This window comes from Ranitomeya variabilis, chromosome 2 (genome assembly GCF_051348905.1).
Source record: "Ranitomeya variabilis isolate aRanVar5 chromosome 2, aRanVar5.hap1, whole genome shotgun sequence".
Lineage (NCBI taxonomy): Eukaryota > Metazoa > Chordata > Amphibia > Anura > Dendrobatidae > Ranitomeya > Ranitomeya variabilis.
This window is the reverse complement of record NC_135233.1, coordinates 291,267,909-291,292,252: the sequence shown is the minus strand read 5'-3', so window position 1 is coordinate 291,292,252 and position 24,344 is coordinate 291,267,909. Positions and strand designations below refer to the sequence as shown.

Genomic DNA, 24,344 nt, shown 5'->3' with positions numbered 1-24,344 from the left:
CTCGAGTATATACGGTAATATTCAAATACAAGCAGAAATATACTGTGATCGTGGTCACATTCACTACGCCTCTTGTAAAACAGCTTTTCAACATGTTTCAATGAAAAAGCCAGGGTAGAAATAGAAGGATTGTCTGGGCATCCAAAAGGTAGGTCATCAATATCAGATCAAATGGGGGCAGGCACCCAGCACCTTATTAATCAGCTGTTATTAGCGCCAACAGTGGTTGGATGTAAACTCTGAATGAAGCGGAGCCATGCAGTTTACAGATGATCAGTGGGGGGTCGTGTGTGCCAGACCACCACCAATCTGACACTGATGACCTACTTTGGAATATGAGCATGACAGAGAACAGCATGACCGATTCTTTCTGTGTCAGTGTTACTTGGCATTGGGGAAACACTTTCTGTGCTTAGCTCTGGAGCTTCTGCAAAATGCCAGCAGGTATCATTGTAGTGGCACCATTTGCTTCATATATAGAATACAGATGTGTTACAACAATATATCAATCCTAACCTCTTTTCGCTTCTGCAGTAAAAGCTCCAGTCTGTCATTGGCTCGCTTTCCAATCATCTTATTCCTTTCTGCTTCATACTGCCGTTGTGTGTTGTCCATGTTGATGCTCAAGTTAAGAGCGACATTAACCAAAGCAGTCATCAATTTCATAGCTGGAAGAAGAAAAACAGAACTAAAGTCAATGAAAAAAAGAAATGTGCATTAATATATTTCTATTAATATCTTCCTCTACATATTCGGCACTAACCTGCCAATGTGCTCGTATGTCGAAAAGCTCTAACTTGTGAATCAGAAAGGCCCGTGAGAAGAGAAATGACCGTGTCCATCATATATTCATCATAAATGATGCTGTATTGGCACTGGCGGACTAAGACACCAATGAACTCACAAAAGCTGAACTTAAATTTCTTCCATTGTGGACCAGCCATGGTTAAAGGGTAATCGCCACTGTCCTACAAAAACAAAATAGTAGATTATCAACCAGAAGGGAAATGTTGCAAACAGCAGGTGAAACACTGGAAACTGTACAGATATGTATTATCCAATGCATGATCAATATAGTGTTGCATTTACAGACCGATTGCTATATCTATTTTTTATTCACTCGGTTGAAACGGTTTTCAGTTTCTCACACAGTAAGCGGGTGGTACAGCAGCAGAGCAGAGGCAACAGCACTAAAATAGCTTTAAGATTCTGTTATCAAGAAAACAGCAAATGGTGGAGAAAGTGTCTTTATTGCATAAAATAAAAAAATAAAAAAAACACAACAATTCCTCCACTAATCCCATTCCATTCTTAATGCGATGTTTTCTGACATTATAATTAAAGAAAATACCCAACAGATCCTTTCTGACATTGGATGTACTGGTACCTCTGTCTATTTTGTAGGAAGTCCATCCTAGTGATTGTGAAGGCACAGGAGCTGAGCCCGGGGCGATTCACGCAGGAGCTCAGCTTAACAGATAGTCGAGCTCCTGCGGTAACAGCCAGGGCCACTGCGAGCACAGTAGCCACCAGTTTAACAATTCCATGAAGCACCCTTGGGTTCAAAATGCTCACTACATCCCTAGGTGAATTCCTCAAAGGGTTTAGATTACAAAATGGGGGGACTTGTTTCTGCTGTTTTGGCATGTCAGAGCCTTTCCTAATGTGACATGGTGTCCTCTATCTATACTAGGAAAAATGGTGCTTCAAACGAGAAATAGTGCTCCTTCTCTTCTGAACCCTGCCATTTCGCCAAACCTTAGTTTGCTACCACATCGGGGTGTCTGTTTACTCACCAGAAATTGCACAACAAATTGTTGGACCCACTTTATCCTGCTACCCTTCTGAAAAATGAAACATTTGGGGCTAAAGCAATATATTTAAAAGAAAAAAAATATATCCTTTTTTCCCCACTTTGCATTAATTTTGGTGAAGCACCTAAAGGGTTAAACTTTGTGACTACGGTTTTAAATACTTTGAGGTGTGCCATTTTTAAAATGGGGTCTTGTTTGTTGGTTTTCTGACGGACCATTCAAAGTAACTTCATGAGTGAAGAAAAGCAGGTTTTGTAAATGTTATTGGAAAAAACAACAACAACAACAACAACAAAAACGAAAGATGGCTGCTAAATTTTTAACCCTTCTAACACCCCAACAAAAAATAATAATGCTGATTTAAAGTAGACATGTGGTAAATGTTATTAACCATTTTATGACTAGCTGTTTTAATGGAATAAAAATTCATCAAAGTTAAAAAATTGCAAATTTTATATCTTTTCATAAGTGAGCGCAAAACATATCAACCTAAATTTACCACCATCATAAAGCTATTACCACATAAAGTGACATGGCAGATTTGGAACATTTGGCTTGGTCATGAAAGTGAAAACAGGCTTTGGCAGTAACGGTTAAACATCATAGTTCTCGGCAGCACATCATCTTGTGTAAACTGGACATTTGCTGCTGAGAAAGATCATGGACGAGACGTCAGCCTGACTAAACAGGACATTAGCCGACGCGGATAAGCATCTATATAACATCAGGAGAGGTTTAACATCACAACAGCGGCTTCTGGCTATACCGGACCCTCAGCACCTCGGCACCCCGGACCTGGATCTATTTGCGCCATTTCCTGCAGCGGTTGTTTGCCCTCCCAGAGCGCTCTTCCTCTCACATATCCCCCAGGACCCCCGAGGTGGTTTTGCCAGGTCCTTCATACATATATGTGGGTCTTTCAGGCCTATGTATTGCGCTGTCCTGCCTCCAGTTTCATGAGAGATGTTTCTGATGAAGGTCTTATGACCGAAAACGTTTAAACACTCTTGAACTGGTCGCACAAATAAATAAAAACTTCCACGTTTTTTTTTTTTGCAAATGAATCTCTGAGTGCCAAGTGCTTTATTGTTTATATACGGGTTGGATACCCTACTTGTGCACCACCAAGGAACCTTGAGTGCCGTGGACTATCTATATAACATCACAACTTGGCTACTGTCTAAATCCCCGCTAAAAATACTGTCTACAAACAGATTGTAGAGTCTGTCCCCTCAGCTAAACCTCGCCGCCAAGATGTTCCACAGACAAAAAATGGAGCAGATTGGCAGGAGACTAACTGGTGTATTTCTGCAGGATTTCTAGGACTGTTTCTTATAACTTCTATTTTACATGAGAAACACAACATCCCCATGTACTTGTATGTGGCGACCGAGCCAAGGCTACACACATTCATGCCATCACATCACAGAAGAGCATCCACTTTATGAACCAGCACATAGGTCTATTAATTCAGCTATTTGCAAATTTTCTGGATCATTTAATAGCGTCCATTAGGCCAGTGCTTTTTACATATGTAGAATTCGCCAGGTGGTGGAGCTCTCTCGCCAAAATGGCGTCCAAGTTCACAGGTCTAGGGAACATAGGAGCGAAGTGTACAGGCCCAGTAAAAGCCCTAAACACTTACAACTTCTTCAGATTATAGCCCCTTCTCCCCAGCCTGTTTTCTGACCACCGTCACTTTATGTGGTAACTCTAGAACGCTTCAATATATCCCAGTGATTGTGAAGAATTATTAGTGGCACATTTTACTTCATGTTAGTGTAAAATTTTGGTTTATATTTTTTGCGTTAATTTATATAAATATTAAAAATTTGACAAAAAAAATTCCCATAAATTTTGCCATTTTCAAATTTTACATTTTTATGCTCTCAAACCAGATCATTTTACCACACAAAATAGATAATAAATAACATTTCTTACTTCAACTTCACATCAGCATCATTTTTTAAATACTTTTTTTTTGTTAGGAAGTTAGGTGGGTTCAAACATTATCAGCAATTTCTCATTTTTCCAACAAAACCATTTTTTATGAGAACCACATCACATTCGAAGTGACTTTGGGGGACGTATGTGGCAGAAAATACCCAAAACGGACACCATTTTAAAAACTGCAGCCCTCAAAACCACATTCATTAAGTTTATTAAATCCTTTAGGAGATTCACCAGAGTTAAAGCAATGTGTAAGGAAAAAAAATGAAAATTTTAATTTTAGCCACAAAAATATTGTTTTAGTCCCAAATGTAACATTTTCACAAGGGTAACAGAAGAAAACAGACCATATAATTTGTTGTGCAGTTTCTCCTGCATACACAGGTACCCCATATATGGTGGAAAACTACTGTTTGGGCGCACGGTAGAGCTTGGAAGGGAAGATGCATCCATTCACTTTTAGAGTACAAAATTAACTGGAATAGATAGACGGCACGTGAAGAAAGAACAATTACATTTTACCACTAAAATGTTGGTTTAGCCCCAAGTTTTTAATTTTTCTAAGAGGTAATATGAAAAAATGGACGTCAGTTTGTTGTGCAATTTCTCCTGAATGCGCCAATAACCCACGTGTAATCGGGAACTACTTTTCAGGCACAGTGTAAAGCTCGGAAGGGAAGAGGCGCCATATTATAGTGCAGATTTTACTGTTACGGTTGGCGGGTGTCATGACCCACTGGGAGAACCCATGAAATGCCAGAACAGCAGAACCCCTCCCCTTAAGTGACCCAATTTTACAATCTACACCTCTTAGTGAACTCCTCTAAGGGTGTAGTGATCATATTGACACCACAGGTATGTTACAGAATTTTATACCATTGGGCAGTAAAGAAAAAGAATTACCGTATTTTTTGGACTACAAGACGCACTTTTTTCCCCAAAAATGTTAGGAGAAAATGGGGGTGCGTCTTGTAGTCGCAATATACTTACAAATCATGCGGCAGCGGCGGCGGTCTCGATGCAGCCTCCCTTCCCATGCTGGTGCGGCTGTGGCTGGTGCGGCTGTGCTGCGGGCAGTGGCTGTGCTGCGGGCAGTGGCTGTGCTGCGGGCAGTGGCTGTGCTGCGGGCAGTGGCTGTGCTGCGGGCAGTGGCTGTGCTGCGGGCAGTGGCTGTGCTGCGGGCAGTGGCTGTGCTGCGGGCAGTGGCTGTGCTGCGGGCAGTGGCTGTGGCTCTCTGGGCTCAGTGGGGGCTCCGACGGCATTTCGTCAAAGCCCGGAGGCCCCCCCGCTCATCCGTTAATGTTGCGGGGGCCTCTGAGAACATGGGCGCCGGGAAAATGGCCGCCGGGCCAGCGCACGCTCAGATTCAAATCTCGTCAATGAGATCTCGTCTCCCGAGATCTCGGCAACAAGATCTGAATCTGAGCGTGCGCCAGCCCGGCGGCCATTTTCCCGGCGCCCATATTCTCGGAGGCCACCACAACATTAACAGATGAGCGGGGGCCTCCGGGCTTTGACGAAATGCCGTCGGAGCCCCCTCTGAGCCCAGAGAGCCGCTGCCACAGCCCCGCAGCCCAGCCCCTGCCCCAGAGCCCAGCCCCTGCCCCAGAGCCCAGCCCCTGCCCCAGAGCCCAGCCACTGCCCCAGAGCCCAGCCCCTGCCCCAGAGCCCAGCCACTGCCCCAGAGCCCAGCCACTGCCCCAGAGCCCAGCCACTGCCCCAGAGCCCAGCCACTGCCCCAGAGCCCAGCCACTGCCCCAGAGCCCAGCCACTGCCCCAGAGCCCAGCCACTGCCCCACAGCCCAGCCACTGCCCCAGAGCCCAGCCACTGCCCCAGAGCCCAGCCACTGCCCCAGAGCCCAGCCACTGCCCCAGAGCCCAGCCACTGCCCCAGAGCCCAGCCACTGCCCCAGAGCCCAGCCACTATTTTAGACCACAGCCCCTGCCCCGGAGCACAGCCACTGTTCTGGAGCGGAACACAGCCCCCGCCCCGGAGCACAGCCACTACCCCGGAGAACAGTGCCTCCACCCCTGCCCAAGCACAGAGCACCAGCCTAGGATGGGATTTCCTGGAGGCAAACGCACCAGCCTGGACCACCGAAAGACCCCTGTGACCACTTCTCCACCTGTGCCGATCCCTTCACTGGTAAGCTGAATTCGGACTGTCAAACGTACCCCCATTTGAAACGTTATTATTTTTTCCTTATTTTTATTCTGAAAATTTGAGGTGCGTCTTATAGTCCGAAAAATACGGTACATTTTTACCACAAAAATTTTGTTTAACCCCAGATTTTATATTTTCACACAGGAAAATGGGTAGAAATGACACCAACACTTTTCACACAATTTCTGCTCAACATGGAAATACCCCATGTATGGCTGTACAGTACTGCTTAGCCATACAGCGAGACTCAGGAGGGACAGATCACCATTTGCCTCTTGGAGAACAAATTATCATAGAATAGTTTGTGGACTCCATATACAGAGCCCCTAAGTGCCAGAAGAGCAGGATCCTTCCTCAAGTGACCTCATTTTGGAAATTACACCCCTCTAGAAATGAATCTACAGATGTAGTGAATATTTTGACTCCATGGGTGTTATCCCGAAACAACCAGCAGTAGATGTTACTGAGTGAAACTACCATTGTATTGACCATGACATTGTAGTGACCAGGACGTTGTAGAGACCAGTAGTTTGTTGCTAGCTCATGCTTCTGGAGACTTGCTCCCGTAAATTAGGAGAGCTCTCATCGCTACAAAAAGGCCAAAAATGCAGTGTCCAGTATGTAGTAGTGCCCAGCTTATGCTTCTGGAGACACGCACCGGTAAATTAAGTAGGCTCTCATCAACCAAACATGTGGTTGCTAAATGTGGTTTAGGCACACCAGGGCTCAGAAGGGAAATGATTTGCGTTTGAGCGCAAAATTCTGTGGATTTCTTTTGGGGGAAGAAGAGCCATAGCGCTTTTCCAGCGCCTTTGTGCTACCAGTGACCCAGGCCTCCAATATATCTGTTAAAGGGAACTTGTCACCCCCAAAATCGAACTTGAGCTAAGCCCACCAGCATCAGGGGCTTATCTACAGCATTCTGTAATGCTGTAGATAAGCCCCTGATGTATCCTGAAAGATGAGAAAAAGAGGTTAGATTATACTCACCCAGGGGCGGTCCCGCTGTGGTCCGGTCCGATGGGTGTCGCGGTCCGAGGCCTCCCATCTTCTTACGATAACGTCCTCTTCTTTTCTTCACGCTGCCCCTCCGGCGAAGGCGTACTTTGTCTGCCCTGTTGAGGGCAGAGCAAAGTACTGCAGTGGGCAGGTCCCGGGCCTCTCTGACCTGTCCCGGCGCCTGCGCACTGCAGTACTTTGCTCTGCCCTCAACAGGGCAGACAAAGTACGCCTGCGCAGGAACCGCAGCAGGAAGACAAGAAGAGGATGACATCGTATGAAGATGGGAGACGCTGGACCCGGACCACGACGCCCATTGGACCGGACCGCAGCGTGACCGCCCCTGGGTGAGTATAATCTAACCTCTTTTTCTCATCTTTCAGGATACATCGGGGGCTTATCTATAGAATTCTAGAATGCAGTAGATAAGCCCCTGATGCCGGTGGGCTTAGCTCACCTTCGATTTTGGGGGTGACAGGTTCCCTTTAACAGATGACGGAGCTCTAAGCTATGCATTTACAATCGGGGTTTCCTCTAAATCTCTAAATGACGTAATTCAAATGAAACCCCCGATGCATCCAATCACTATAATGAGGCAGAAGCGTTACTGTGTACTCCATCTGGCCTGTTTTCAAAGGTGTTCTACTTTTTGGAGGTGCACAAAACTGTGGCCAACCACACTTCTATGTATGCCTAAAAAGACGGACACCGCCGAACCATAGTCCAGTCCAGTGTGCCTCCATCTTCCCCATTATAGGAAATCTTCAGTCGGGGGTTCCATCTAAATCACAAATTTCAGAGATTTACACGGAAACTCCGATTAAAGCGCTCAGCACAGGAAAAATATCAGCTAACAGAGTCATGTGAGGGATTGTTTTTTGCTGAACGAATTGACATTTTTATTGGTACCATTTTCAGGCACATGACATTTTTTTGAATGCTTTCTATTCCAATTTTTGGGAGGAGCTCTTTTTGGGGTTGTATTTTATGCTGTTCACTGTGTGGTAAAAGTGGTAATGCAGCCCTATTTTTCAGGTGAGTACAATTACAGCGATACCACATTTATATATGTTTTAATGTTTTGCCGCTTTTGCACAATAAAAACTTTTATTGAAAAAAATAACTGTTTGCATCACTTTAATCTGAGAACTACAACTTTTTATTTGTCCGCTGACAAAGCTGTATGGCAGCTTGCTTATTGCGGCACTGGATGGAGTTTTCCGCTATACCGTTTTCATTTCCATTGAACTTTTTGACAGTGTTTTATTCAACTTTTTGTTAGACAGTATGCTAAAAAAGCATTGTTTTTTATTTATTTTTTTACGGTATTCACTGAAAGGGTTATATAGTGTGACAGTTTTATAGGTTGAGACATTCTGTGTATGTTTATTTATTGGTATGGGATAACATTTATTGTGTCTTATTTTGTGATTTCCAAAACAAAAAAGTTACACTTTGTTTTTGTTTGTTTTTTACTTAGTCCCTCTATGAGACTAACTATTTTCTACTTTGATCGCTGATATAATGCAATGAACCAGTATTGCAATGCATTATACCTGTCAGTGCTGCACTGACAGATCGCCTTTTAGACCATGCTGCTGGCACGGTCTAACAGGCTTGCCATAGCTGGCTGACCCATAGGTAGTCATGATGACCTCTGGTTGCCATGTCAATGATCAGGCCCTTGAAATGAAGTCGTGGGGGCGCCGATCAGAAGGACTAGGGAGACCTCTCCGTCATCCAGCCTTCTAAATGCTACCATCAATTACGGCATTTAGGGGGTTAAAATGCCTGGGGCGGTGCAGGCACTGCTACGTATGGCTATGTCAAAGGTCGTGAAGGGGTTAACAGCATCTATTTTGTTATATGTATATAATGTGTGATGTGGAACATCAGAAATGAAGCTGATGGTGGCATCACATCAGGCCCAATTTACTGAAAAATACCAGAGACACAGCCCTTGGTCTTTTCTTTTTAGGATTGTCATGAGTCCCACACATAAGACACCCCTCCCCCCACTGATCCTACAGTTATGGCATATTCCAGAGATATGGCATAACATTATAACATGGGAATACACAATGAAGTACTACTAAAATCTAAACACTAAGCTAATGCAATAAATGTATACCTCGTCAAACTCTTCTGTCATTCTCCTTATTATTTCAGAGTTCTGCATGTGACGAAACATTTCTCCAGAAACGACACCTAGGGATTTAAAAAAATAATCAACATATTAAACAAAACATTGTAAAAGTTATTCTTACTCAGAATGTTTTGGGGGATACAAGAATTTACTGAAATAGACATGTCACTAGAGGTGACAGGTCCCCTTTAATTTTGCAGAACTTAAATACTAGTAGATCAGCTTGGAGGCTGCATCCTGAATTCAAGGCTGTGTGCACCTTTGCAACCAGGGTAAAAAAAATAAAAATAAAAAAAAAAGCAAAACAAAAAAACAGGTGTGAACAGAAAGATGGCAAAACGTTCACTGGAATACAGGAAAAGTTAAGTGTGTAAGGCTACTTTCACACTTGTGGCGTGTGACGTCCGTCGCAATCCGTCGTTTTGGGAAGAAAACAGATCCTGCAAATGTGCCCGCAGGATGCGTTTTTTTTCCCATAGACATGTATTGCCGACGGATAGCGACGTATGGCCATACGTCGTGTCCGTCGTGCACTGGATGCGTCGTGTTTTGGCGAACCGTCGGCACGAGAAAAGTTCAAGGGAACATTTTTTCGTATGTCGCATCCACCATTTCCTACCACGCATGCGCGGCCGGAACTCCGCCCCCCTCCTCCCCGGACTTTACAATGGGCAGCGGATGCGTTGAAAAACTGCATCCGCTGCCCACGACGTGCCACATTTTCACAACGTGCGTCGGTACGTCGCGCCGACGCTTAGCGACGGACCCGTACCGACACAAGTGTGAAAGAAGCCTAAGGCTACTTTCACATTTCCGTCGGTAGTCGCCCGTCACAAAGCGTTGGCGCGACGTACCGACGGAAGATTGTTTTTTCACATTTCCGTCTGTATTCTGGGTGAGGGAAGAGAGTGAGAGCGAGATTTCCTGCTGGGCATGCACAGTCTGAAACACTGGATACAACGTACAGAAAAACGTTCCCTTGAACGTTTTTTGCAAAAGACGGCCCGTCACATTCCACAGGATCCAGTGCACGACAGACAAAACGTGTGTCCACCCGTCGCGATACGTCGCTAACACAAGTCTATGGGAAAATGCAGGATCCTGCAAATTTTTTTGCAGGATTCTGCATTTTCAAAAATCGACGTATTGCGATGGCAGAGGAATGACGGAAATCTACGGAAGCCCTTCTTTCACACTTGCGTCGTTACGGGTCCTTCGCTAAGCGTCGGCGCGACGTACCGACGCATGTTGTGAAAATTTGGCACGACGTGGGCAGTGGATGCAGTTTTTCAACGCATCCGCTGCCCATTCTAAAGTCCGGGGAGGAGGGGGTGGATGCGACGTTCGAAAATACGTTCCTTTGAACGTTTTTTCGTGCCGACGGTCCGCAAAAACACAACGCATCCAGTGCACGACGGATGCGATGTATGGCCATACGTCGCGACCTGTCGGCAATACAAGTCTATGGGCAAAAAAATGCATCCTGCGGGCACGTTTGCAGGATCCGTTTTTTCCCCAAAACGACGCATTGCGACGGACGTCACACGACGCAAGTGTGAAAGAAGCCGGCACAGATAAAGAGGGGAAGAAACTTCGATGTGATCAGCATACTGAAAATCTCTAGCAGCAGCACACACTTAACCCCTTTCCGACATTGGGCGTAATAATACGCCGATGTCAGACACCCTCCCTTTGATGTATGCTCTGGCGCCGAGCCCACATCTTTTCCAGGCACATGTCAGTAGTGATGAGCGAATATACTCGGTACTCGAGATTTCCCGAGCACGCTCGAGTGTCCTCCGAGAATTTGTAAGTAGCAACCAGGCAACCACCACATGTACTTATGCTGGCTAACAGATGTAAATCATTCAGCTGCGGCGATGAAAACTAAATCTCTGAGCACTTACAAATACTCGGAGGACACACGAGCGTGCTCAGGAAATCTCGAGTAACGAGTATATTCGCTCATCACTACATGCCAGCTGTTTTGACCAGCTGACCTGTGCCGCTAACAGCTGATGGAAGAATAGTGACCCTCCCGCAGCTGTTAACCCGTTAAAAACCACTCCGCTCCACTAGCGCTGCCGATCCCCCAGGGTAAGCTGAATTCAGGACTGAAAGACGGACCCCCATTTGACGCATTACTCTTTTTTCCCCTCATTTTCCTTCTGAAAATTTGGGGTGTGTCTTATGGTCCGGTGCCTCTTATAGTCCAAAAAAATAAGGTAATCGATCGCTGCTTTATTCACACTGAGCCCATTATAGAGATTGGTGGGGGACTAAGGGGTTGGAAACTCCCCCCCTCCCCAGGGACTCTATGTTGCTTGTGCACCAGAAAAGCACAGAACTTATGGTGTCAGACAAGGAGCACTACACCCCAGACCGAATGTCTCTGATGTTTAGTAACTTCAAAGGATACTCGATTGTGCCAGTGTCACTATGTTCTTTTTGCACTCTAGGCTTCTTTCCCATTCCAGGTAGAAGTCACAGTGTCTCTTATGTGATGCATGTACACCAGCCCCATTGTCTCCTACGTGATGTATGTATACCAGCCCCAGTGTCTCCTACGTGATGTATGTATACCAGCCCCATTGTCTGCTATGTGATGTATGTATAGCAATCCTAGTGCCTCCTATGTGATGCATATACAACAGTCCCAGTGTCTTCAATGTGAGATGAATTTCCCACTATGAGGGAGACTTGCAGTTAAATATACATCGGTGTTTACTGCAGTGAGAAGTTCTTTTTAAAACATCACAAAGCGTTGACTGTACAACCCTGGAAAAGCAGTTGCCAGTAGCAACATAATCATTACCACATAAGATCACAAGCCTCAAAGAGAAGCCGTTCTAACCATCACGTTAGGTGTGGGTTAATTGATTGACCAAATATAGCAGGATAATTTTAAAGTTGATAACTTTATATGGCCCACGAAGGATAGTATAAATATCCAAATGACCTTTGGCAAAAAAAATATTCAAGAAAGTTAAGAGGAGTATTTATATTGCTATATGTATTTTAACCTCTTTTATTGGGGCAGTTAGCATGGAAACATTGGTATACAGTGATATAGATAAGACGACAACTGAAAAAAAAACAGAATGTAAAACAGATACATATAACCACTGTACTGATAAATTACCTTTACATCCTGAACACTGAATAAAAAAGTTTATAAGATCAAGAAGTGCTACATCCTTATTGTGTTTATAGGCTTCAATCCAGTCATCTACAACAGACTAAAAAGAGGAAAAAAGCGACAATTAAAGTGAAAGAAAAATTCACATTTCTGCAATAAAAAAAAAAAATGAGGTTTAACCCAAGTTAATCCCTTTTGCCCTTTTGTCTTAAAAGTATGTATTTGCTCCTACTATTAAGCAGCAATGATAGTGTGGGCACAGCTCCTGCCACACTATCACTGCTGAATGCCCCCTGTACTATTATAAAACATGCATACTAGCAATTTAACTAACTAAAGGGGTTGTCCAATACTTGGGACAATCCCTTCTTAAAAGCTGCTTTTTTAGTATAGAAAAGTAAAAAAAAAAAAAAAAACACAGATACTCCCTGCACGGCTCTAGCAGAGTTGGGTTAATACGGTTATGCCATGCGAGCACTGTAACCATATCAGTGGCTGACAATGGACTGAAGTGCTCAATCTTCCCTACAATGTAACTCTGACCTCCAGAGAAGATGTGAGCACTGCAGCACATTAGCAGCCGCCATCTTTTAAGCCATGTGAGCGTTGCAGCCAATTACACATGAACACTGCCAGACCTGGTGTCAACAACACTATACGGCACCTGTGCGGGAGGAGGGTTTTTTTTGTTTGTTTTTTTTTAAACTAATGAATACAGCACTTAAGAAGCACTTGTCCAAGTAGCAGAGAACCCTTTTAAATGTAATAGTGGCACCTATGGAAGTGATTAACAGGTTGAGTAAAACAAAAAAACATATCATACATACTCGAGTATAAACAGCTTTTCAGCACATTTTATTGTGCTGAAAACTCCCCGCCCCCCCCCCCCCCCCCCCATGGCTTATACTCAAGTGAGGGACCAGAACATGGAGTGGGAGCGGCAGAGGCAAGAGCCGGATGCTGCAGCTAAACCCTGTACCTGCTGCTAAAGAGAAATGAATTTTCACTGCACTGGCAGTGAATATTCATTTCTCTGTAATAGCGCGCATAGTGTCAGCTGCAGCAGCAGCCGATTCCTGCAGCTGCCGGGCTGTAACGTGTGCACGCTACTTAAGAGAAATGGGTGTGAAGAGAGGTGAATATTCATTTCTCTTAAGTAGTGGCACACGTGACTGCCCGGTGACTGACCCTGTGCGCGCTATTAAAGATCGAGCAATGAATACGGACTGAACTCCACGCACATAGTTCTAGTGTAGGGAGCAGTGAGTATTCCGGGATGGGGCCATGCATACAAGGATAGGGATGGGGCCATGCATACAAGGATAGGAATGAGAAGCCATGCATACAAGGATAGGAATGAGAAGCCATGCATACAAGGATAGGGATGAAGAGCCATGCATACCAGGATGGGGATGAGGGGCCATGCATACCAGGATGGGGATGAGGAGCAATATATACCAGGATGCGTACCCGGCTTATACTCAAATCAATAAGTTTTTACAGTTTTTCGTGCTAAAATTAGGTGCCTCCTAGTGATGAGCGAGTATGCTCGTTACTAGAGTTTCTGCTAGCATACTCTGGTGGTCTCTGAGTATTTCAGCGTGCTCTGAGATTTAGTTTATGTCAACGCAGCTGCATGATTTGCGGCTGCTAGACAGCTTGAATACATGTGGGGATTGCCTAAAACAGGCAACCCCCACATGTACTAAGGCTGGCTAGCAGCCATAAATCATGCAGCTGCATCGACAAACTAAGGCTATGTGCACATGATGCGGATTTTTCCGCGCAGAAACGCTGCAGATCCGCACTGTGATGTACAGTACAATGTAAATCAATGGGATAAAAAAAAAGCTGTGCAGATGGTGTGGAAAAATCAGTGCGGAATTGCTGTGGATTTCAAAGAAGTGCATGTCACTTCTTTTGTGCGGATCTGCAGCGTTTCTGCACCCCTCCATGATAAAAATCCGCAGAGGCAAAAACCGCAGAAAATCCGCATAAAAACCGTGGCAAATCCGCAGCTGCGGATTCTGCCAGGAGATGCAGATTTTGTGCAGAAAATTCTGCACCACTTTTCCTACGTGTGCACATAGCCTTAATCTCCGAGCACGCCAAAATACTCGGAGACCACCAGAGCATGCTCGGAGAGACTCGAGTAACGAGCATACTCGCTCATCAATAGTGCCTCGGCTGAAATTTGGGTCGGCTTATACTCTAGTTAATACAGTAGTTAACAAAATTATTTGATGACTATGTGATCCAATGAACTAAATGATTTGAATTACTGCAAACCAGTGTAGTGGAGTCAAGAAATTATGGAGGGGTGGGGAAGTGGGGGTTTGGGTATTGGGAGAAAAAAAAAAAAAAAGTGAGAAACAGTGATATTACCATTTCACTACAGTATATTTGCTTATGCTAATTAAACAGACACTTATGAAGGAATCGGACTATGGTGAAATAGAAGAATTTGGAGCTTTGGCTTGCACACGGATACTGCTGGATCCAATGAATTACCCCTGCAGGGTAACTGGCTGAACTGAATGGACTTGTTTCTATCCTACAAACTATATAACCTTATTACTAGTACTTTGTAGGATGCAACAAATAGACAAGTCACCTGCATTGCACTTTTTCCCATTTTAACAACTTCGAAAAGCATCATGTTTTCCACTCCATTTTGTTGATGGTGTCCATTCATCCAATTGGGACCACCACCTCTCAAGGGAGGACCTCTGTTTCTTTCTGCAGTCACTTTCTTTCCCTTCTGTAATGATAAAATGGAATTTTTGTCATTTACCACACTATAGTTTGCCGCAGTTCAGACATCAGATTGATCCGATTAAAGATATCCTACAGGCTCTAACACCGGCACATACATTATCAACGATTGTAAATGTCTGAACAAAAAGGGAACCCAAAAACGGATATGGAAAAATTCCAGAGACTACTACAGGACTTACAAAAACATTACTGCCCAAAAATAAAAAAAGGTCTCTCTGCTGAAGGCACTTCTTGTTTTATCGCTCTGCTGCATTTTCTTTCTAAATCAATCACTTACATTACTGACTAGCAGGTGGCTTGTCTTCAGTCACTATATATATATATGGCCATGATCTAGCCACAATTCCCTTCTGCGGTTTCTGTTTGGCTGCTGTATGGATGTCACTGTAAAGGCTAACTATTACCAGTCTATTGTTATAAAGCCAAAAAAAAGGGTTAACTGTATTTCATGAGACATTTGCACATGAACTTTAGACCAGGGCTACTGACTACTACAATAGGCCAGGGTTACAGACAACTAGTGTTTCATTAATGATTCATTTAACAAGGACCTTTCACGAGTTTTAACATGTTAAACTGGCCACATCTTGGACTTGAAGTGGCAGAGCAGGGTAATTAATCTCCCTTCTCCACCGTTTAGATATCAGCTTGTAAATTATAATTTGTTACAGTTCAACTGGGTATTACCAGCGATTTCTGTCTGCAAGTGTATACTTTTTCCCCTGCATGAAGTTGACCAATCCTAAGCAGGTACTGATCTCTGCAGCTACTACGTGATAGAAGTACAGCAGAGCTGAGCCATGTATCTTTACAAATACTGTCAGGGGAGAACTGACAGCACCGCGAGACAAGATCTTGACCTGTTTGTAATGATCCAATAGAGCCCAGTTAAGTATCAATACAAAAACTTCCAGTTCTCAAACTATTGAATGACAGCTAAAGTCCACAATATTGCATGTAACTCAATGTATTCATTTGGACTGCAGTTATAGGGCAATATGTCAAATGAATCAGCAGAGCTACAAGAATTCTATGTAATCCCGTATTTAATAGAAATCACTGGGCGTCTCCTTTAAAAAATAGATTAAATATTTCTGATTTTTTTGGATCTCAAAACTGCTTCTATTAAAAAAAACAACCCCACAGGATGTACTGTATTTTTGGCCTAGAAAACAATTGCAATTTTTAGCAAAACAAAATCTTTCTAAAAAAAAAAAAAAAAAGTGTGTACATCTGAGGATATGTTCACAAGTTGCATTTTTGCTGTTTTTTTTTTCTGCAGGCAAAACCTGCTCTCTTGGCAGTAAACAAGTTGCTTACAAAAAGCAGGTTATGCTGTGTCTTTGTTGCATGCTGATAAAGTTTATTGCCGCCCCCCCCCCCACACACACACACACACACACACACACAAAAAAAAATCATGATACAACTTCCTTAAGGTTTTTTGCACTGAGACACAGCAAAACCTCATATCTACACTTTTGCACTCACGCATTGCTTTCTATGGGTGAAAAAACACTGAAAGACGTGACATCCTACAGTTTGCGAATACGCAGCAGTTTTCCAAATCAGTCAGGGGAAAAAAACAATGTGTGTGCATGAGATTTCTGAAATCTCAGACTTTGCTGGTACAGTAAAGCGCAGCTTGAAATTTGCATAAAAAAGCAGCAAAAAATGCAGCAAAAGGGCAACTTGTAAACATAGCTTTATAGTTTAGCAACAGCTTTCTGGGATACAGGCGAACACGGACACGGCGCTTTCCTGACCATTGAGAAAACTGCTCTCTCTTTTTGACCTACAATGATCTATCCGATTGGTGCAGGAAGGATAAAGAAATATACCTGAACCTGCACGGGTGCTGCACAACCTAAGTGTCTGAATTACCTGCAATGTGATCAGTCACGTGCACGTGGTCTTGTCTATATACTCTTTTGTGTCCTCCCCAGCCCAGAAGCTGTGGTATAATCAGACCATGTCCCTTTACGGTCAGACACAGCCATTACACAATACACAGCAGGGCTATTTATAAGATTATCTTATCACAGGAACATTCTATTTAAACAACCAATTGTGGAAATTATTTTTATTACTATTGATTTAAATGAACTTTTTTTGTTTGTGGGAAAACCCTTTTACAACAGTGCTAATGCATGCTGTGTGTCATGTTTTGATCAGTAGTTGTGTGCATGTGTGTAGCAGAGCTGTGTGCATGTAGCACAGCTGTGTCTGTGTAGCAGAGCAAAGATGCGCGTAGCAGAGAAGCGTTCTTAAGAGAAGCAAAGAAGCATGGCTATTGACCCCTCCACTTCTTTACACCATAAGAAAAGTTTTAATTATTACTTTCTGCTGTCTGAAACTGGGGTGCATCTTATAATGAGATGTATCCTACAGTCAGAGAAATAAAGTAATTTATGATGCAGTACCATAAACGATCATTCAGCAATTTTTAAAATTTAAAAAAAGACATACCTTTCCTTTGCCCTGTTTTGGGATTTTTCCTTCAGAGTCATCAAAGTCAGTATCTGATGAGAAATGAGTTTCTGTATCCCTAAAATTTAAAGGGAAAATTTGTATAAATGCAAATATATTCACATAGGAAAATAAGCCTATAACGTTACTAAAGTCAAATACTTAGACAAACGTGGAAAGGTTCAGTAAAAGTGTCTGCAAATAAATCCTATGTTTCAGTATATGTGTAGGATAAAGATAACTGATGTGGTCTCTTCAATTAACTTTATTAATTAATTAACTACCAAATGAAAATGTATTCAGCAGCTCTGGGAACAAGTTAAGTTCACAGTAAGTTTTCCTTTACAACACGGAAATTTTACATAAGATCAAAACTCACTGGGAAATGTTCTTTTAGCTTGCAAACATTTATCAACGTAAAATCACTTAAACAGTTCACACAGTATCAGGAGGTAGGGTAACATACCTTGGTCCTGCATTGCAGGACAGTGGACCCATATCATGGAGAGAAGGATCCAGGGGTCTGTGTAAAGAGAAAAAGATGAAGATGTACAATATAAATTCACAAGCTGCAGACTTTCCGTTGCGGAATTTCGAAGCAAGCCTGCATAGAAATCATACCCAAAATTAGCGCAGAGTCTTTACCTATGCAAATCTTCAGCAGGCATTCAATTCTACATATTCACCCCACCACCACCGCCACCGCCACCACCATGGATGGAGTGTCTAAGAGACCATACACACACATTGTACATAGCTGCAAATTTTCAGAGTAAAATCTTCACTAAAAGTCTGCACCAATTTTTATTGCATTCACCTTTTAATGTCTTAGAAATTAATAATTTTCTACAGCAAATCTATGCCTCGGATTGTCAAGGATCTGTTGTGGAATTCATCCTACGCATTGCAAAGAATGAACTAAACATGCGATGGATTTGAAAATCTGCATCAAGAGTTAAATTTGTGCATGGAAAATTTCCAAAACCTGTGCATGAGAGTTTAAAATCTCATTTACTTAGCTGGTTTCTGCTTGCTGAACTACATAGTATGCACTTATCCTAAAAGTTACCATTTATTTCACAACATTTAATATATAGTAGTTTTGACACTACAATATTTCATGACCTATCTTAATATTATATGTCAAAACTGATCATTAGGCGTCCCACAATTGGAACCCTCATCAATTCTAAGAGCGACATGGGAAACGGGAACAGTTGGCAACAGGAAAGCAAGCAAAACAAGATACCATCTTAAAGAAGTTGATGAGGAAGACAAAACTTTGCACAGGAAATGGAATATTTAAAGGACATAGCAACTTTGTAATACCCCACTACTGTCACCCATTTAGATCCAATGCAGTCGGTTCCATGAACTGCGCGAAGAGAAGAAGCAGTGATGTTCACCACCAGACCGCTGCAGCCTGTGATTGCGTTATTGAATGTTTTATAATGATGTGCTGCTCAAAGTCAACTGACTTCTGCAGACTAGCCTGCAATGGTCCGGCGGCTAGTTGCTTCCTCCCTCTGCGCCGACCCTAGAGCTGCCAGAGTTGGATCCAGGTGGTTGCTGATGGGCAAAGTTAGGCATAATGGCAAAGTTTTATTTGGCCCAGACAATCCCTTTAAGAAATGAGAATACAGCAATAAGATATACCATAAGTTCATGAAAAATGGAACTACAATGATACCTAAAAAGAAAAGGGCAATCCCCCAATTTAGCCATTTCTCTGCACAGTGTGAGTCACTTCCAAAGTGCAGGACAACTCAAGTCGCGGGGCCAAAGATCACAATGTGTAGCTGCTATATCACAGAGCAATACAAGTGAATGGGGCCATATTGCGAACCATAGGGTACTACGACAAGCAAGTCACAAAAGATCCAACCTGGACAGATCTGCCATTTGCTTGCCGCAGTTGCGGTACCTTAGGAGTCGTAATACGACCCCATTAACTTGCTGCGGTTAACGTTGCCGTGACTATCCATCCTAAATATGAAAAAGAGAAACAGGGTTTGGTGGTTACTTACTGGAGGAGATTGAAGTCAGCTTGGATTTCTGGAGCTGCTATCATTTCTTTATCATCTTCTGAAAAACAAATGCTTTGGAAATATCTGGCTCATACACCGTCTGGCCCAGCTGTGAAGAGCAATTACCGTTCACCTACAAAAAGTAAAAAATGCAGTATATTAGCAATAACCTAGACTATACAGAGAACTCAGACTACAGAGATGCAAGTTAGCCTTACATAGTATATTAGAAGTGCAGCATCACCACTACTAACAGACTGCAGTAGAATGTAGGTGCTCATCACCACTGCCACTGTGAGCAATCCGAGATGAAGAAAAAATTATATACTCCATATCATAAGTATACTACTATGTGATATTCTGAAAAAGCTGCTTCCAGAGAACTTGCAGCTGCATGTCTGGTCTGCCTCTAGACTCTCATCCTTACACACTAAGAAGATACTTATATTATACAGTTTCCTAGCTTCACTTGTACTTTTTATGCTAATTAAAAAAGGTTTACCGTGACAGAATTTATATAGCTAAAGATTTTCAAGGGGTTGGCAGTATGAATCATTTTAATACCAAAAATCCTGAAAGGAGGTGAATATCTGTTTTAAAGTATTTTATAGTGGAATGAATAATAATAATAATTCGTTTTCATAAATTATTACGGTACTTCCATTTGTCCCCCTTGGTGCAGCTACTGGAAGAGGGTGGGCTCCGGACAGAACCAGGGTTCTATCTGGCAGAGGACACTATATGCCTGGTGATCAGGTAACAGAGGGACCTATTGACTGTGGCATTCAGAGACAGAGCCCCTTATTAGACCGGATAAGCAGTGCACACGCCATTGCAGAAGTAGTAAGTGTCCTTCTTCTTACAGCTCCAGGGGACCGCCATGGGGGCCGCTTTTGCGCCCGCCTATGCCGGTCTCTTCTTGGGGCTGTGGGAGAGGGATATCCTCCTGTCAGATGAACAGGGATCAATTGACCGTGTCCCCCTATGGACACGGTATATTGATGACATCTTCTTCATCTGGCAGGGCACATCCGTCGACCTTGGGCAGTTTATGTCTCTCCTGAATAGCAACAACCTAAATATTCATCTTACTTTTTGTTTTGATACTGAATCTATTGATTTTTTGGACGTAACGATCAAGAGGGACACCTTGGGTACCTTGAATACTGATATCTTCCGCAAAAAGACATCTACTAATACTCTGTTGCATGCTACCTCGGGGCACCCAAAACACATGATTGGATCCATCCCGGTGGGGCAGTTTCTCCGTCTTAGACGGATCTGCTCCACCGACGTGGACTTCGAAAAAAGATCTGTGGAGTTACGTGCACGCTTCAGAGAGCGGGGATACAGTGGGAGGTCTATTAAAAGAGCATATTTAAGAGCAAAACATACCCCACGTATGAGTTTACTGTATGGGACCCCGGATAATACTAGAGGTGATGGTAGCAATAAAACAAGGTTTATCACCACCTTTAGTTCAAAATCTGGTCAGGTGCGTCAGATATTAGAAAAAGCATGGCCTATCTTGATGGTGGATTCCACCATCAAGAAATTTCTTCCGGATCGACCGTCCATGACATTTAGGCGTGCTAAGAACTTAAGGGACCATTTGGTCCATAGTCACCACGTTATTCAACATCCCTCGACCTTCTTGGATAGATTTGTACCCGGCCCTGGGTGTAGTCCGTGTGGCCGTTGTGTCGCCTGCCCAAACGTAGATAGATGTAGTTCCTTTTCCAACTCCACGGGCACTAGGCTATTTTCTATCAGACAACATATTACATGTACCACACGGTATGTTGTCTATTATGCCACATGCCCCTGTGGACTTATCTATGTAGGCCTTACCACCCGCCAGCTTAAGGTCCGCATTAGGGAGCACGTGTTGGGGATACAGGCGGCCGCAGGTCACACGGATGGGTCTATGTTAAAAACTCTACCCAGGCATTTTTGGGAGTTCCATGGATCTAATGCAGAACTTCTGAGGGTCAGGGGGATAGAGGCTCTTAAAATCAATATTAGGGGTGGCCAATTATCTAAGAGACTAGGTAAACTCGAAACACAATGGATATGGCGTCTTCAGACTGTCCAGCCTGACGGCTTGAATGAAAACCTGTCCTTTGCCCCATTTTTGTAGTCCGCTGTTTGCTACTATCCTATCCTCTGTGCATATCTCCGCACATAATAATTTTTTATTTGATTTTAATGGGTTTTTTATATTTTTTCTAGTGTTTTTAGCACGTTTAGGTGGGTGAATGGCTATAATACGAAGGGAAGTTATGAAGTTCCACGGATCACTACAAGGATCTCTAGAAGACGACATTGACTTTGGTTAAAGACGACATGCGAGCTATATGGGATATGCTTTGACTAATTGATCATCTCATGTATTTTTTTTTTTTTTTTTTTTTTTTTTAAAAACCATCCTTCTGTGCATTATATATGTGCCTATTGTTATTCGGTTATATATCTAACATCTGTAATTTTGAAATATCTATAATGATGGGCCTATTGTGTACATCATAGGTACACAATCTTGATATTGTGAACTGTGGGTACATAATGTTGTGTGGTGGGGTGTTTACATTGTTTATATAGCCGTATGTTGTCTAACTAGAATTATTGGTAGTCACATATTATTGTGATAGTTGTAACCATAATACTTTAGATGTACTTCTTTTGGAGATATTGCGTGTATATATGTCGATTGCTTATATCCATGAATATGCTCCGCAATATGTGATTCTTTTTAGATGTATATGCATATGTATATTGATATTTGCTATGTCGTGGTTTTTTTGGATATCTATATGGCTCCCTTCTAATTAATTGTTATTATATTGTATTATTTTTGCTTATTTTGTAATCTTGTGTTTATATACTGGGATAATTGTTTAGTAGTCTGTGATAAGATCTATACATTGGCCTGTATTACTGCCATTCTGTTGTACGACAATACTGTCGTGGTGTACATTTTTTAAAGGCATAGCCAGGTGTATATATCTATTTTCATACCGTTAGTATTGCCATTCTGCTGTACAACAATACTGTTGTGGTGTACATTATTTAAGGCATAGCTAGGTGTGTATATCTATTTCCATACCGTTAGTCTTCAATAGCATGGCGGCGCGACAATATGCAATTTGGCTACAATAAAATGGCCGCAGAGGATTTTCTGCACATGCCGGTACTCTAGTGCCTGTTTTACTATACCCTCCATGACCATTTCCGGTTTCGGCAATTGCGGTGTCGTCTCCACTGGATTACATGGGCCCATGTACTTCCGGCGCTGCGCGACCGCATACACAGCTGACGGCGGTTTTGGATACATTGGAGGGTATGTGCAATTATCTTCTGGCCCCACCTGTATATATAGTTTGACCCGGGATCACATCTCCACACCCCTTGAGGAAGGCAATAGCCGAAACGCGCGTCGGGGTTGGACGGAGGCGCGACATCTGTACACTGGTATATATTGTTCTTGGTATGTATATCCTTTATACCTGTATTGTTTATGATGATATGACCAGGTTGACTAAATAGTAAATGATGATACTTACCTATCGATGTGCACTTTATATGGTCTCTGGTTATATACGTATTTGTTTTTGTCATCTGATATGCATACTGCTATCCGCCTCCGTCCTAGGCTTATGTGCTGAGGGTGACATGGGGAACATCCCTATTTGCTGTTTTTTTACCTGATATGTTTAATAAAGATTCTTTGTAAATTATATATATTTGGACGTATGACTGCGTTTTTCTAAGTGGGCTGTTCTCTATGAGTATGCAGTTTTGTCCATGATGATCCTATCCAGTACCTATATCTCTTTTTATATACTAAGTGAATAAATCCCTATTGGGAACAATAATAATATTACCCTTTTAGTGACTGGTATGTATTCCATGAAGTTTTTCATTGCAGAAGTAGTAAGTGTATTATGCTACTGTAACACATTTATGTTGCCTAGTGAAAAAGGTAAAACAATAATATATATTATATATAAAATAAAAAAGCTAAAAAAAATATACTTATGCACAAATAAAATTAAATCATTATCTTAGAAAAGCTATCTATCTATATATCTATAATATAACGCTGGGAGGGTCACTCGGTCTGAAACCTTTATAGACTGCGCTAGCGCCTGCGCAGTCTGGACCCCAAAGAGTGATGCATCCAGGGATGAGGATTCAGGCCCAGGAGACTCGCGGTATGCGTAAGCACTGAAAGTATACCGCGATCTCCGACGGAGAATCAGGGACGTGCCAGGAGGGCGAGTATGCGATATTCACCTGTCCCAGTTAAACCGCCGGGCTCTGTGTTCCGCGTCCTCTGGCTGTGACGTTCAGGTCAGAGGGCGCGATGACGTGTTTAGTGTGCGGCCTGACTGAACAGTCACAGCCAGAGGACGCGGAAGACAGAGCGGCACGCGGCGGTGGAACGGGGACAGGTGAATATCGCAAGTGTCGGGGGCGTGAGCCAGCGGCGACTCCAGCACCTGAACACCATAGCCCCCGGCTCTTGGCGCCCAGCGACGAGAGGCATGTCATTTTTTTTTTTTTTTTTTTAATCTCCGCAACAGCAGCATACGGGGCATATTATGCTATGTAGAATCTTATGGGGCCATCAACCTTTATGGAGCAGCATACAGGGCATATTATGCTATGGAGAATCTTATGGGGCCATCAACCTTTATGGAGCAGCATAAGGGGAATATGGATGGGAGCAGAGCAGCACATGACAGGATGGGGGGCGCAGGATGAGAGCAGCACATGTAAAGATGGGGGTGCAGGATGGGAGCAGCACATGACAGGTTTGAGGTGCAGGATGGGAGCAGCACATGACAGGTTTGGG

At 43.1% G+C, this 24,344-nt stretch overlaps 1 protein-coding gene across 2 annotated transcripts in view; it reads right to left on the bottom strand.

The window, feature by feature from the left end:
- STAG2 (STAG2 cohesin complex component) overlaps window positions 1–24,344 on the bottom strand; it is a 221,829-nt gene that overhangs the window by 72,493 nt on the left and 124,992 nt on the right. For both annotated transcript variants that reach the window (XM_077285110.1, XM_077285109.1), the window contains exons 2-9: window positions 19,487–19,619; window positions 17,926–17,982; window positions 17,460–17,538; window positions 14,827–14,973; window positions 12,216–12,312; window positions 9,059–9,135; window positions 764–968; window positions 517–668 (exon numbers count right to left, since the gene is read on the bottom strand). In XM_077285110.1, coding sequence (XP_077141225.1) covers window positions 517–668; window positions 764–968; window positions 9,059–9,135; window positions 12,216–12,312; window positions 14,827–14,973; window positions 17,460–17,538; window positions 17,926–17,982; window positions 19,487–19,530 — 858 coding nt within the window. In that variant the 5' untranslated portion in view covers window positions 19,531–19,619. The remainder of the gene's footprint in view (window positions 1–516; window positions 669–763; window positions 969–9,058; window positions 9,136–12,215; window positions 12,313–14,826; window positions 14,974–17,459; window positions 17,539–17,925; window positions 17,983–19,486; window positions 19,620–24,344) is intronic.